At 36.7% G+C, this 16,225-nt stretch overlaps 1 protein-coding gene across 1 annotated transcript in view; it reads right to left on the reverse strand.

The window, feature by feature from the left end:
- The window catches only part of CFTR (CF transmembrane conductance regulator), a 190,147-nt gene that overhangs the window by 122,272 nt on the left and 51,650 nt on the right, over positions 1-16,225 (reverse strand). Inside the window, exons 5-9 of the mRNA XM_024757758.1 lie at positions 14,854-14,943; positions 13,830-13,993; positions 12,887-13,012; positions 4,709-4,955; positions 2,682-2,774 (exon numbers count right to left, since the gene is read on the reverse strand). Coding sequence (XP_024613526.1) covers positions 2,682-2,774; positions 4,709-4,955; positions 12,887-13,012; positions 13,830-13,993; positions 14,854-14,943 — 720 coding nt within the window. The remainder of the gene's footprint in view (positions 1-2,681; positions 2,775-4,708; positions 4,956-12,886; positions 13,013-13,829; positions 13,994-14,853; positions 14,944-16,225) is intronic.

Raw genomic sequence — 16,225 nt, forward strand, 5'->3', positions numbered from 1 at the left:
GCTTGAGGAGCTTGCAGGGAATTTGGAAATAATGTATGAAGTTCAGGAAAGAAACTGGGGCTAGAGATTTGCCTTTGAGAGTCATCAGCACATTGATGTCAGGTGAGCCTGAGTCACCCAGAGAGTATGAAATGCCAGAAGGAAGCCTAGGTGCAGACACAGTGGCCCATCACCATTGAAGAGGCAGGCAGGGAAGACTTAGAAGTCATGGTCGGAATATAAGATGACATGGAAAGAGTGGTTCACTAAAGCTAAGTTAAATAAGTATTTTTAAAAGAAAAGTTTTAATGTATTGGTAAGGGCAGAATCCAGATTGCAGCAGGGAAAAGTCATAAAAGATGACGAAGTAAGAACAGCTTTGATGGCAAAAGGAAGCAGAATGATAAAGCTTGGAGGATGAGGCTGGGTGGGCAAAAGTCAGAAAAGGAATTTTTTTAACTTGAAAATATTTCAATGTGAAAAGGAGTCAGTTGAAAAAATGATGTTAAAACTTGTAGAGAGAGACTAATTGCTGGCCCCATGTCCTGAGAAGACGAAACAAGATGATAACGGTTTAGTCAAAGGCAGGAGGAAGCATACATCTTTCACTTAGATAAGAAAGAGAAGAAAAAAATAATCCCAAGGGTTAAGAAAGAAGTTATAAGTATTCATACATGATGCTGCATATTTTGTAGCATCTATATATTTTCTCTATATCTTACAGAAGTCAAGGCCATCTGCTGGGGGTGAGCAGAACCTAGGAGAGATTGGGAGTTTCAGGAAAGTGGTAAAAATCTGGAAAAGCTTTTAGAGAAATGGTAAAGAAAATTAACTAAATACAAATGAAAAGATCTCCCAAGAAAGTTTATAGGCCCATTTGAAGTTGAAACAATAACTGTATAAAACTTATAACTGACTAGAGTATATGATTTTCCCAGATAGCACCTCCTTCGTCAAAGATAACAAGTGAATGTTTTGTAGCAAAAGATTCAGTGAAAGGAAAAGGGAATTGAGGGTGCTGCTGGGAGAAGAACTGAAGTGACTGGTGTTGTCATTGGTGAAGGTTAAACCAGGAGTGGTCCAAAAGGGAGAACTAAGGAGCCTAGAAATCTTCATGAAATTGGAAGGCAGTAAAGGTGGGATGAAGAGACTGAGAGAGCTACGGTTAGGAAATTCTGAACTAAGAAAGAGATTCCAGAGTGTGACATTTCTAAAGTGGAGTAAGTCTAGGTGCTCACCAAGCTCAGCATGTGACCATGAAAGGAAGCTTCTGAACTAACTGTAAAATGTAAGTTCTGAGGACAGTACTGGAAGGATTTCTCATATGGGTGCTGACGTTTCAGACATGATGGCAGAGATTTAACAAGCACCACTATCCTGGGTAAATATCATCAAAGGGTGTCCAGAATTTGACAGCTGACAGAGTCTGGAGGATGAGGATACAGCCAGATGGAAGGTTCACTGAAAGAGTTGTAGACTGTGACATTTGGGTCCAAAACCTGACTTCAGCCCTTGCCTGTTCTGTGAGCTGAGCCAGGTTCTGTAACCTTCCTAAGCCTCCATTCCCTTATCAGCAAAATGGAAACATTAAGATTTCATCATAGGAATGTTATGAGAAATAAGACAAAATATATAAAGTGCTTATCTAGTACCTGGCAGATTGTAAGGGCTCAAGCATGCTACCTATTTTATTAGATGAAAGCAGAGTGAAATGGAGATTAGAAAAACAATTGTCTGTAAGTACTGTCAAACTTCTTATTTTTCTTCATGCCTAGAAAGGCATTTGAAATTCCTAAAATCAAAGAAGTAAAATCAACCTGATCCACACACCTCTCCACAATTTTTCTGGGCAGATAAAGAATTATTCTCTTACCTATGTCTAAAAAAATGAAGTATAGTAAAGCCCTTGAGGTCAAGTTACTTATGTAAATAAAACCAATTTAAGATATTGTGAAATATGTAGAAGTGGGACATTGGTTTCATAACTCCTATGTTTACTCAACATAAAAAAATGATAAGGAAAGAGGAACTCAACAGGTATTCTCAATAATCAAATATTACTTCTTTAGAAGCTGAAAAATCATTGATAATATTTTTTCTGACCACGAGAAATATTTACTACAGAATTTTTAGTAGTGAATTAAAATAAGTAAAAATAGTAGAAAACAATACATTGGTCTATTTCTCATACACCTTTATGGTGACTGGTGGATGTAAATTGCATTGGATTGGAACTTGAGATCAGAGAGGGTAGCATTTAGTGAGGAACTATTATGTGCATGGTACTATGCTGAATACTTTCCATAAGTTATCTCAGTCAATCCTCACAACAAACTTGCAAGGTATATATTAATATTCCCATTTTATAGATGAAGAACAAGAGGCTCCACAAAGTTCAGTAACTTGGTCTAGATTACACAGATAGTAAACAGCAGAACCAGGATTCAAACCCTGCTCTATCTGGCTCCAAAATCTATGAGCTTTGTATTACTTCCTAATTTGTTATGTGACACAAATTACATGACTTAGCGAAAAATAACGAGGCTTGCGTATCGTATTTAATATTCCTGGGCCTCTACCTCTTAATCTATAAAATAAGTTCTATCATCATGCTAACTTTATTGCCCATTTGGATGAAAACCAGAACCACAAACAAGCAAAGCTTAAATATTTAGAACAAACAAAAACAAAAAATATCTGACCTCCTCCCAGAAGGCTGTTACATTCTCCATCACTACTTCTGTAGTTGTTAAGTTATATTCCAGTGTCTTATATTCTTGCTTTTGTAAGAAATCCTGTTTGCAAAAGAGAGCAAAAACGTATTGCAGAACCAGGATACCATTAATACATTATTACATCTATTTTACACTCTAATAGTGATGCATTCTGTACTTGGATTTTATGAATTATATTAGAAATTGTTTCTTAATAAAATAATTTTATAAGTGTTCTAAAGTTAATTTGCCAAGTACTAGAATTAATCATTTTGAAATGTAATATTTTAAAAAATGTTTTTATACATTAGATTTTTAACATACCACTGATTCATCCTTGTACTATTACATGTTAACCTTAGTCATGAATTTATAAAGCACGCCTGAATTACCCACCAATTGCCTCAATTCAACATTAAGAGAGAGAAAACTATTATCTTCCTCTTTATAGCACCCTCCTTACTAGAGGCATCATTAGCATCACTTCTCTGGGTTAAGTAAAGGTGTGAAGATCTGATATAACCGATTTTAGGGCATCAAACTTTGATTCTAAAAGAAGGGCTCTATTAGCGACTCAGAATCACAGTGCTCCTAGAGATGGTGGGAGCATGAGGAAGAATTAGGTTTATGCATCCTGAAGTCTTCTTCACAGGAGGCAGTTTTAAAAGTCTTGTCCTTGCTAACTTTTTCCCTTCTCGCCTCTTCCATTCACTCACTATCTTTATTTTGGTTTCCCTCTTTTTCTCCCAGTTTTGTTTTTAAGATCTGTTTCTCTGTCTGTATTCCTGTTTAGTGAATCTGTTTCTCTGATGCATTCTCTTTGGGTCTCTATGTCTGTTTCTCTCTCTCTTTCTCTGTCTCCCCACCTCCTCTCACATGGCTGTGATGGACTAACAGAAGAAATAAGACTAGTCCCAGAGCTGCCATGGTTCTGAGCTACATTCACCAATTTGTCTAAATTGCAGATCTCAAACTCACATATTTTCAAGATGATAAAACTAAGGAAGGTGGCTAAGTAGAGACTGTGATGAACTGGAGTGGGCAGACCCTCTCTGAGTGGGGAGCTGCCACAGCTTGTGAGGGAAGAGGACCCAGTTTACGGTATACTTCAAATTTTCAAAAGAGGCTGAAGACATGATTTGTTGTATATGTGACAGCACACAATTTTTAAATGCTGCCAACTAATTCAAATGCATTGTTTTAGGTTGTTTTGTTTTGTTTTTGAATGTAAAGGTCAAATAAAACAGGTCAAGGGCCAAAATTAAGTCCATGGGCCACCATTTGCAAACTCTGGCCTAGGCTAAATAATGGCAGAACTACCTAAAAGTGGCTCACCCTTCACCCCCATTTTTAAAATTTATGTCACAATGATTTATTTTCTGGTTAAATATTTAAATGGATATCAAACAAGTATAATAAAACATTTTGAACTGCATATTAATTATAAAAATTAAAACTACACCCAAGGTTATGGTGCTGATTCTGTTAGCTTTGCATTAATCGAGTCTCATTACCTGAGGACTTTAGAACCTCTCTTCAAAATTACCAGCTACATCACCTTGCTGATATTTTAAGGTAATTAATGTATCACAAAATGCCACTGTCATCCATCATACAGTCCAGAAAAACACTTGGAAAAGTTTAAGGTGAACACTCCTATAGTGTTAGCTGGAAAAACGTATAACTTCCGGATGAATCTGCCACCAGCATTTTGCACATTTGCCAAGTTCATTAGAACTGCTCTACTGATTGATTACTTGAATAAAAATCTCCAGAACACAGAAACAATATTTTCTTCAATTTCTCTGACTTAAGAGAATTTCACAGGCCTTCATTTTATTTCACTAGGCTTTCATTACAAGGGCTCATTAGACCACATACAGACATCAAGAGAGGAAATACTGTGCATCAAACAGGCCCAAGGCCAAGAATACCTCTCCAGAGAGTTTGCTCATGAGAAAAGCTCTAAACTGTTCTAAATTCATTGTGTATGATGCCCCATTTTGGTACATTACCTGTATTTTGTTTATTGCTCCAAGAGAATCATACCAAGTTTGTACAGCCCAGGGGAACTGCCGAGTGACTGCCATGCGCAGAACGATGCAGAATGAGATGGTTGTGAATATTTTTCGAAGGCCGATTCCATTAAGCAGTGCATAAGGAAACACAGATAAAAACACTACAAAGAACCCTGAGAAGAAGAAGGCTGAGCTATTGAAGTATCTCACATAGGCTGCCTTCCGGGTCAGTTTCAGTTCTGTTCTATAAAAAAATAAATAAGATTTGGGATGCTTATTTACTTTTCAAATATCAGGCATCTTGGAATTAAAAATCTGAACATAGACTCTCAAATCTTTCTCTCTGTGTTCTGATCCTTGTTCTACCCTGCATAGCTGTGTGACCTTGTGCAAGTTATATAACCTCTCTGGGCCTCAGTTACCTTATTTGAAAGGGAGATGGATCATAATGAATGTACCAGTGTCTTGCATATAATACCTATAAATATTATTTTTAAATTACAATAATCTTAATAATTATTACTATAATTATTATTTTTATATCTTTATTCACTTCTTTATTAATTTTTAAGATTAATGACACTGATAATTTTTTGTTTGTTGGTTGGTTGGTTGGTGTTTTAAGTAATTAAGTGTGGATATGAGAATAATGACTTATAAAGGAAAAAGACAATTCTGGGATTCCCTAACGGATTGTTAACATTTTAGAAGTTCTAGCTTGACTTTGGGGAACCTTGAAAATAACATATAAGCCATAGAGGAGTGGTTCTCAAGCCTTAGCATGAGTAAAAATCACCTGAGAAACCTGTTAAAATGCAGAGTTTCAGGCCCACCACTCAGAGAAACTGACTGAGTCTGCAGTAGGCCTCCAGAATCTGCAAATGGGGCCTCCCTGAGGGCGCAGTAGTTAAGAATCCACCTGCCAATGCAGGGGACACGGGTTCGAACCCTGGTCTGGGAAGATCCCACATGTCGTGGGGCAACTAAGCCTGTGCACCACAACTACTGAGCCTGCGCTCTAGAGCCCGCAAGCCACAACTACTGAGCCCATGTGCCACAACTACTGAAGCCCATGTGCCTAGAGCCCATGCTCAACAAAAGAAGCCACCGCAATGAGAAGCCTGTGCACTGCAAGAGAGTAGTAGCCCCTGCTCGCCACAACCAGAGAAAAGCCCACACTCAGCAACAAAGGTCCGATACAGCCAAAAGTAAATAAATAAATAAATAAATAATTTAAAAAAAAAGAACCCAAGTGATTCTGTTACAGGTAATTTTTGAAAAATTATAAGTGAGCAGATGCTGCATCCTCCCTGTCTCTCTCCCTTCAGTATAATTATTTGCAATCATACTTCTGATCCTTTAGTCTGAACTACAAATGTGAACAATTTTTTTAACACACGCAGAAGAGGTTTAAATGCACCAATAAGCAGAAAACAGGGAGTGCAGAGGCTGGTGAGAAGAGAAGACAATGTTGCCTTCAACCTCCGTCCTACTCTTCCAGGACCATCAAAACTAGAGTCACTTGTGATCCTCCTATTCAGCTCTTGCAAGGGAAAGAGCAAAGATAAAACAGACAAGTAGAGAGTGCTGGTGGGAAGTAGCAATAGCTGCGCCCGGCATTTAGTTCCACATGCTTGTACAACTCAGAAAAGTTCTCATTCTCAAGTTGTAGAATTCAGAGGAAATCTTTTTTTTTTTTAAGTCTGAAAAAAATGTAATCCGGAGCCCTCTGATGAAGAAAACGAAGTTCAGTGCTCCCAATCTACATTGTGACTCCCAGTCTAATGTGGTCTAGCCTACCTATTTTAATTATTTGGTATTGAAGGCAGATTATGACTTGGGAATCTCACTGGGGTGTGACTCTCAGCTCTCCTGGTTATAGCTATGCCATCTTAAGCAAGTTTCTCTTTCCTCTGATCCTATAGAATCCACATCTACAGCAGAGAAACATAATATCTCCCTTGTGGAATTGCTGCCAAGATAAAAGAGAGCACAGCACAGGGCCTTGCACTTAGAATCTACATGTGTGTTGCTAATCTTCAACAGAAAGAAGAACACTATTGGCTAGGCTTATATGTTTTCAATGCTAGAAAATACTGTTTAAAAAAATGTTAATAAATTTGTCAAAATTGTTGTGTATTATAAACAGTTGAGGAAAATGAAAGAAGTGGTACTATAAAAATAATGGACTCAGAAACATCTACAAGAGAAGGAGTACTTCCCCAAACTTCTGCTACCAGCGTCCTTGTCCTCACGGTGAGACACCCCCCACCTCTGCAGGAGACCCTACCACACTAGCAGAAACTGAAACTCAGCAAACAATCTGCTGCTGACAATCAAGTCAATTTTGTGATATTTAAAACTTTTACTGAGAGGGCAGACAGGAGAAGCAAGAAGAACTACAATCCTGCAGCCTGTGGAACAAAAACTACATGCATAGAGAGATACAAAAGATGAAAAGGCAGAGGGCTATGTACCAGATGAAGGAACAAGGTAAAACCGCAGAAAAAAAACTAAATGAAGTGGAGACAGGCAACCTTCCAGAAAAAGAATTCAGAATAATGATAGTGAAGATGATCCAGGGCCTCGGAAAAAGAATGGAGGCAAAGATTGAGAAGATGCAAGAAATGTTTCACAAGGACCTAGAAGAATTAAAGAACAAACAAACAGAGATGGACAATACAATAACTGAAATGAAAACTACACTAGAAGGAATCAATAGCAGGATAACTGAGGCAGAAGAATAGATAAGTGACCTGGAAGACAGAATGATGGAATTCACTGCTGCAGAACAGAATAAAGAAAAAAGAATGAAAAGAAATGAAGACAGCCTAAGAGACCTCTGGGACAACATTAAACACAACACATTCGCATTATAGGGGTCCAAGAAGGAGAAGAGAGAGAGAAAGGACCAGAGAAAATATTTGAAGAGATTATAGTCGAAAAATCCCCTAACATGGGAAAGGAAATAGCCACCCAAGACCAGAAAGCACAGAGTCCCATACAGCATAAACCCAAGGAGAAACACGCTGAGACACATAGTAATCAAATTGGCAAAAATTAAAGACAAAGAAAAATTATTGAAAGCAGCAAGGGAAAAATGACAAGTAACATACAAGGGAACTCCCATAAGGTTAAGAGCTGATTTCTCAGCAGAAACTCTACAAGCCAGAAGGGACTGGCATGATATACTTTAAGTGATGAAAGGGAAGAACCTACAGCGAAGATTACTCTACCCAGCAAGGATCTCATTCAGATTCGATGGAGACATCAAAAGCTTTACAGACAAGCAAAAGCTAAGAAAATTCAGCACCACCAAACCAGCTCTACAACAAATGCTAAAGGACTTCTCTAAGTGGGAAACACAAGAGAAGAAAAGGACCTACAAAAAAAAAAATCAAAACAATTAAGAAAATGGTCATAGGAACATACATATCGATAACTACCATAAACGTGAATGGATTAAATGCTCCAACCAAAAGACACAGGCTTGCTGAATGGATACAAAAACAAGAGCCATATATATGCTGTCTACAAGAGATCCACTTCAGACCTAGGGACACACACAGACTGACAGTGAGGGGATGGAAAAAGATATGCCATGCAAATGGAAATCGAAAGAAAGCTGCAGTAGCAATCCTCACATCAGATAACATAGACTTTAAAATAAAGAATGTTACAAGAGACAAGGAAGGACACTACATAATGATCAAGGGATCACGCCAAGAAGAAGATATAACAATTGTAAATATTTATGCATCCAACATAGGAGCACCTCAATACATAACGCAACTACTAACAGCTATAAAAGAGGAAGTCAATAATAACACAATAATAATGGGGGACTTTAATACCTCACTTACACCAATGGACAGATCATCCAAAATGAAAATAAATAAGGAAACAGAAGCTTTAAATGACACAATAGAACAGATAGATTTAATTGATATTTATAGGACATTCCATCCAAAAACAGCAGATTACACTTTCTTCTCAGGTGCGCATGGAACATTCTCCAGGATAGATCACATCCTGGGTCACAAATCAAGCCTCAGTAAATTTAAGAAAATTGAAATCATATCAAACATCTTTTTTGACCAGAACACTATGAGATTAGAAATGAATGACAGGGAAAAAAAACGAAAAAAACATAAACACATGGAGGCTAAACAATATATTACTAAATAAGCAAGAGGTCACTGAAGAAATCATAGAGGAAATCAGAAAATCCCTAGAGACAAAGGACAATGAAAACACAACCATCCAAAACCTATGGGATGCAGCAAAAGCAGTTCTAAGAGGGAAGTTTATAGCTATACAAGCCTACTTCAAGAAACAAGAAAAATCTCAAATAAAAAATCTAACCTTACACTAAAGGAACTAGAGAAAGAAGAACAAACAAAACCCAAAGTTAGCAGAAGGAAGGAAATCTAAAGATCAGAGCAGAAATAAATGAAATGGAAACAAAGAAGACAATAGCAAAGATCAATAAAACTAAAAGCTGGTTCTTTGAGAAGATAAACAAAATTGATAAACCATTAGCCAGAATCATCAAGAAAAAGAGGGAGAGGACTCAAATCAATAAAATTAGAAATGAAAAAGGAGAAGTTACAACAGACACCACAGATATACAAAGCATCCTAAGAGACTACTACAAGCAACTCTATGCCAATAAAATGGACAACCTGGAAGAAATGGACAAATTCTTAGAAAGGTATAACCTTCCAAGACTGAACCAGGAAGAAATAGAAAATATGAACAGACCAATCACAACTAATGAAATTGAAACTGTGACTAAAAATCTTCCAACAAAAGTCCAGGACCGGATGTCTTCACAGGTGAATTGTATCAAACATTTAGAAAAGAGCTAACACCCATCCTTCTGAAACCCTTCCAAAAAATTATGGAGGAAGGAACACTCCCAAACTCATTCTATGAGGCCACCATCACCCTGATTCCAAAACCAGACAAAGATACTACAAGAAAAGAAAATTACAGACCAATATCACTGATGAATATAGAACATATATGTGGAATGCAGAAAAATGGTACAGATGAACCGGTTTGCAGGGGAAAAGTTGAGGCACAGATGTAGAAAACAAACGTATGGACACCAAGGGGGGAAAGCCATGGGGGTGGAGGTGGGTGTGGGAGTGTGATTAATTGGGAGATTGGGATTGACATGTATACACTGACGTGTATAAAATGGATGACTAATAACAACCTGTTGTATAAAAAAATAAATAAAATAAAATTTAAAAATTAAAAAAAAAGGGAATGAGAGCATGTCCTTCTACTCTGCCATCTTGAGTCAATCTCCCTATGACTTTAGTCTTGTTAATTAGAATACATCATTAGAATGCTTAATTGTATACCCTGATATGGACATTTACAAATAAAAATAAATAATTGCTCCTGAGTGAAATAAAAGACTTGGAGTTTCTTAAAAATAAAAAAAAAGAACATATATAAGACTCACCTAGAAAGCAGTACTCACCATAATAAAATCACTAACACTATGAGTCATAAAAATATTTTATCTTATAAGAAAAAATTGAAAGTGACTTTTTATTACCAGAGAGCAATAAAGAAGTAGATTTTCAGGGAGTGTTACACAGCCTTTTGCCCAGTGCAGCAGTGGCCCAGGCTGAGGTCATCCCTTTGCAGCGCATCCTGCCAATCTCTTCCAGAACATTCTATTTGCTCTTTTGAGTAGAAGCAATTCTTGCTTTCCCATATTTACGTCAGCACTTTGCAGCCTTTTCAGGTAAAAATTTCATGCCAGATTAAGGAACCGGATTATGCAAGTTAAAACCAAACATTTGCTATTAGAATTGGTTAAACAAAAATACAGAATAGGAAGGACGGATTTCATCTTTTGAGGAAGAGGAGAAAAGAAACCCAAAGTCAAGAAAAATCAGCACCTAGAATGATCTGACCAGGAGTTTACCCTGAAGCTTGAGAAAACCAAATTCTCTGATAATCTCCTCATCATCCTGGTTATGCCTGTGCCTATAGGCATTTAAGAGTGACCCAGGGGCAAGTGTGATGGAAAACTCACTTGTTAATGAGAAAAACCTTCAACCAACTAAACAAGATCTTTAAGGATGTTTCTGGAAAGAAAATATAATTTCTTTCCTGGATTTGTCTTGAAAGGCATAATAAAAACAGGTGACCAATTATGTTTGGGCAATAAATATGCTTTTACTCTTTCTATTTACACCGCAAAGGACTTAACATTTCAGCATTTCTTTTGTTGTTCCAATCACACACCTGCAGCTCAGTTACCACTGTCTACTGGAATCAGCAGCCTGATATCCTGAATAACCCATATTCACAGCATCCAAAATGCGACTCTTCCCTTTAGTACCTTTTTTCCCCAAGAAACTCTCATGAGCTAATTCATCTTGAAATTATTTGCCCTTTAACAGAAGATCTATGCCCACTGAATCTCAGAGAGCCTTTTTTTTTTGGATTGCAATTTGTAGAACATGGAACTTGACTGAAGAAAAATGGTCACAGCTATAGATATGCCCTAGTTTATATTTTGTCCAAAATTTTCTCAGTAACAGTATCTCTCAGTCTGTGCTGTACTTTTTTCCTGGCTATAATCTTTACTAATCAGTGAGAGAAAGGTTATCTGAGGTAAAACAAGACCAGATATGTAGACGGTTGCCAAGTACTGATTCTACTTCGGGTGGCGGCTTTCATTGAACTGATTTCTCAAGTGGAGGGTTTATAGAAACACAATGTATAGATATTACCCTGTATTACTCTTAAGTTAAGGAAGAACAAACATATTTTAAACAAACAGAAGGGTTTGTTTTTTGTTTGTTTTTCATGAGCCATAACATATAAATTAAGGAAGCTATAATACTAGAGAATCATTTATTTGGTTCAGAATCATATCCTTATTACTCTAGCAGTTCCATTTAAGGTTTCAATCAGTCTCTAGAATCATGATCATTATTTTAGTCAATAAGTATATTAAGCAGCTATAAGCACATACAGGCAATTCTTTCATAAGGGATACATATCCTTGTAGCGCAAAATAGCATACTTAATCACCTATGTAAAAACGATAGCCCCATGAAAATGACATTAAGCCACTAACACATGAATATTGATATAACTTAATACAACTGTTTGGTTGTCAGAAATTTCAAATATGAGCTGAAGTCCACTCTGACATACTCATTTTTATTTATTTAATTATTATTATTATTTTTTTTTTTTTGCGGTACGCGGGCCTCTCACTGTCGTGGCCTCGCCCGTTGCAGAGCACAGGCTCTGGAAGCGCAGGCTCAGCGGCCATGGCTCATGGGCCCAGCCGCTCTGCGGCATGTGGGATCTTCCCAGACCGGGGCACCAACTCGTGTCCCTGCATCGGCAGGCGGACTCTCAACCACTGCGCCACCAGGGAAGCCCAAGACATACTCATTTTTAACATGTTAAACCTTAATTGGCTAATTCAATTGATACTGAAATTATCAGAATGACTTACTGTCTTAGGTTTTCAATTATTTTTTCCATTGCTTCTTCCCAGCAGTAGGCCTTAACCGACTGGATATTTTCAATCATTTCTGACGTGATCACCAGTCTTTCATTAATCTTTCCAGCTCTCTGATCTCTGTAAATAATCCATCCACCAATCAAATACTTAGTAAAAACAAGTCAAAATGTCCACTAAGAACTGCCCAAGCTTTTAAGAAAAGCCACATTTCTTTTATTAAATGAATATTTATTTTATTATCAAATATATAGTAACAAAAATAGTAACTGTCATTTAGTAAATGCCTATAACTTAATACAACTGTTTGGTTGTCAGAAATTTCAAATATGAGCTGAAGTCCACTCTGACATACTCATTTTTATTTATTTAATTATTATTATTATTTTTTTTTTTTTGCGGTACGCGGGCCTCTCACTGTCGTGGCCTCGCCCGTTGCAGAGCACAGGCTCTGGAAGCGCAGGCTCAGCGGCCATGGCTCATGGGCCCAGCCGCTCTGCGGCATGTGGGATCTTCCCAGACCGGGGCACCAACTCGTGTCCCTGCATCGGCAGGCGGACTCTCAACCACTGCGCCACCAGGGAAGCCCAAGACATACTCATTTTTAACATGTTAAACCTTAATTGGCTAATTCAATTGATACTGAAATTATCAGAATGACTTACTGTCTTAGGTTTTCAATTATTTTTTCCATTGCTTCTTCCCAGCAGTAGGCCTTAACCGACTGGATATTTTCAATCATTTCTGACGTGATCACCAGTCTTTCATTAATCTTTCCAGCTCTCTGATCTCTGTAAATAATCCATCCACCAATCAAATACTTAGTAAAAACAAGTCAAAATGTCCACTAAGAACTGCCCAAGCTTTTAAGAAAAGCCACATTTCTTTTATTAAATGAATATTTATTTTATTATCAAATATATAGTAACAAAAATAGTAACTGTCATTTAGTAAATGCCTCCCATGTGCCAGACACTGTATTAGATGCATGTCATACATTATGCCTAATCCTTCTGACAACCTAACAGAGGTGATTACCTCCATTTTAAAGACAAAAAAACCCAGAAACACAGTGGCTGAAGCAGCTTGACACAGGTCATGTAACTAGTAAGCGTGCAATCTGGGATTCAAACTAAGAGCTATTTGACTCCAAAATTTGTACACTTTCTATCATACTCTAGCTGGCACACTAGAAGTCCTCTTTCATAAGCAGTGACTGGTGTCACCGATTCATTCTGTAATAAAAAGCAACTAAGGCTGCGGTGTGATGATTCATGAACCAGGGTAGAAAAAGCCTATAAACTCTCCCCAAAATATATGTATTCCCTCCCATTCACATAAATGTTTTATCCATTGTACCTAAATCTCTGATGTGCAAAAAGTGAACTCGATGGTAACATATTTATAAAGAAATTCTATAGACTAACAAGCAAAAACATGTCCACTTGATATAGAAAGTATTATTTATGTCATGAAAATAGTTCCTTTTTTGTGACGCCTAGCAAGGAGATCTCAGTTCAGTGCATAGAGAAGTTCTGGTTTTATTAGAGTGGGCTTTTGGAAAACCTCATTTAAAACCCTTTCAAACTATGTAAATAAGAGCGCTACCTGTACTTCATCATCATTTTCCCTAATCCGGCTTGAAAAAGGGCAAGGACTATGAGAAAAGCAAGTCCACAGAAGGCGCAGGCCTGTAACAACTCCCAGAGCAGCCCCATCAGCAGCGTCACTTGCAAAGGAGCAATCCACACGAAATGTGCCAGTGCAAGTCCCTGAAAAATAAAATCACAGTGAAAACCACTGACATTTTTTCCTCCATGCCCAAAACAAAGGAAAAACAATCAAAGAAGAAAGAAATCAAGCACAGTGAGCTCATACAATCAAACACTTCATGGTTCTGAACACACTAAAATCTAGGTATTCACCACATGGAACACGTAGCAATGTGCTTAAACATTCTATGCATAGGGTTTCCCCCCAAACAAACTTCAAGTCACTGTGATCTTTTTCCAGTGGAATTGCATGGTGATTGAAGAATTTATTTTAAATAACTTACTTCTGTGTGGATAAAGCAAGAGCCATGACACAGAACATGAGAGAACAAAAGCCTCTTCAGAAGTTCAATCTACACAACTGTACAACCCTATCACCTGACAATATATTCAGAATACATGCATGCTCAATTCAACAGTAATTTATTTAGCACCTGCTAAGGGTTTGAAATCATGTAAAATACTAGAAATACAAAGGTAAATAAAACAATCTGTCCTCAAGGACCTTGAATTTTATTGTGACAGAAGACAGCACTGAACAAGAATTGCTCAGAGTATCATACTCAGCCAAAGTAAATAACTGATTTAAAGTATTAAAAGGAAACAAGGTCTGATAGGGACTGAATTTTAAAAAAGCCTCATAAATACAAAGCAAGCTGAGGTGCCCTTGAGTTGGGCGGTTCCGTGAGACCCCAAAATGGCACTCTGCTACACAACTTAGCCTTCTCAGTTTTCAGAAATAGGGAAGGTAGGGATGCTTATGACTTAATCACTTCTTACTGTTATCTGACCCAGAAAACCTTTGGGTTTGTATGAGTTATAATAAAGATGCATAAAAGATTAAATCAGTAGGTACATACTTCATCAAATTTGTTCAGGTTGTTGGAAAGGAGACTAACAAGTTGTCCAATACTTATTTTATCTAGAACACGGCTTGACAACTTCAAAGTCTAAAAGGAAAATGGGAAGTTAGATGTTGTCAATGAACAATAGACAAATATATTTATAAGTAATGTTACAATACAGCTGAGGAATTAGGTAACTATGCACACATTTTTAAGTTAAGGTAATGAAAATTATTTTATGTTCATCTAACTCAGTGTCTACTCAGATTTATAAATATTTCTCTTTACAACAAATATTACACTGGCATGCCTCTTCTTATTTTATTTTACAGTATCTAGAGAGGAGTAACTATTTTTTCTAATCCAAAATGGGAACAACATTGTACTTAAATATTCATTTATATACTGTAGAGGGGTTTTTTTTGCTTTTGTTTGTTTTTATAAAAGATGGAACCAAAGGCAGTGAAATTTGAGATTAATACCTTGGCCTTACAGGGAACTATATTCAATATCTTGTAATAACCTATAATGGAAAAGAACTGAAAATATATATATATATCTATGTCACTTTGCTGTATACTTGAAACTAACACAATATTGTAAACCAACTATACGTCAATAAAAAAAATTTGTTTTAATAAAATCTTGGCCTTAAATTTTTCATGTGATCTTATAGTAACTGTGTTGAATAAAATTACTGTTAGTCAATAAAATTATATTACAAATAATTTAGTCATTAATAATTTTGTGAAAGATTACATTAATAATTCTTAAATTTTACAAAGAAAAATATATCCATCTATACAAAATAGAATTTTTATGTAGATAAATTATTATTATGAAAGATCACAGTCATACTTTGCCTATAAAATTTAATAAGAATTGATTTGCCATTAGATGGCTTTGACTGAAGAGTACCTATCTAATATTCGCTTCAACTGAATCCCTCACATATGTATTGAGCACTTAGTAGATACAAATCACTATATTCAAGGCTTCAGGGATTATTGTTAAGATTTCTTAAACATAATTCTTGCCTCAAGATAACCTAGTACATACATAACTAAATATGATAAATTAGTTAAAGGGAGTAGATAGAATAAAATAGGGTGATTAAGAGAAAGTTCCCATATCTGGTTATAAAAATCTGCAAATATTTTATCGAGGTTGAATTTTAAGATGGGTGTGTAATAATGAATAGCATTTAGATAAGCACAGATGAATAAGGAATAAAGCAGTTAATTCCAAAATGCTATTAGAGCAATATGGGGCAGGGGCGGGGGGGAATCCATTGAGCTGGATGACACATGACTTGGTAACATACTCAGTCTCAGGTAACTTGAGACTGGGCTTAACATGGGTTCCACATGGCTTAACATGGAGTTTA

This window comes from Neophocaena asiaeorientalis, unplaced genomic scaffold (assembly GCF_003031525.2).
Source record: "Neophocaena asiaeorientalis asiaeorientalis breed wild unplaced genomic scaffold, Neophocaena_asiaeorientalis_V1.1 scaffold116, whole genome shotgun sequence".
NCBI classification, from domain to species: domain Eukaryota; kingdom Metazoa; phylum Chordata; class Mammalia; order Artiodactyla; family Phocoenidae; genus Neophocaena; species Neophocaena asiaeorientalis.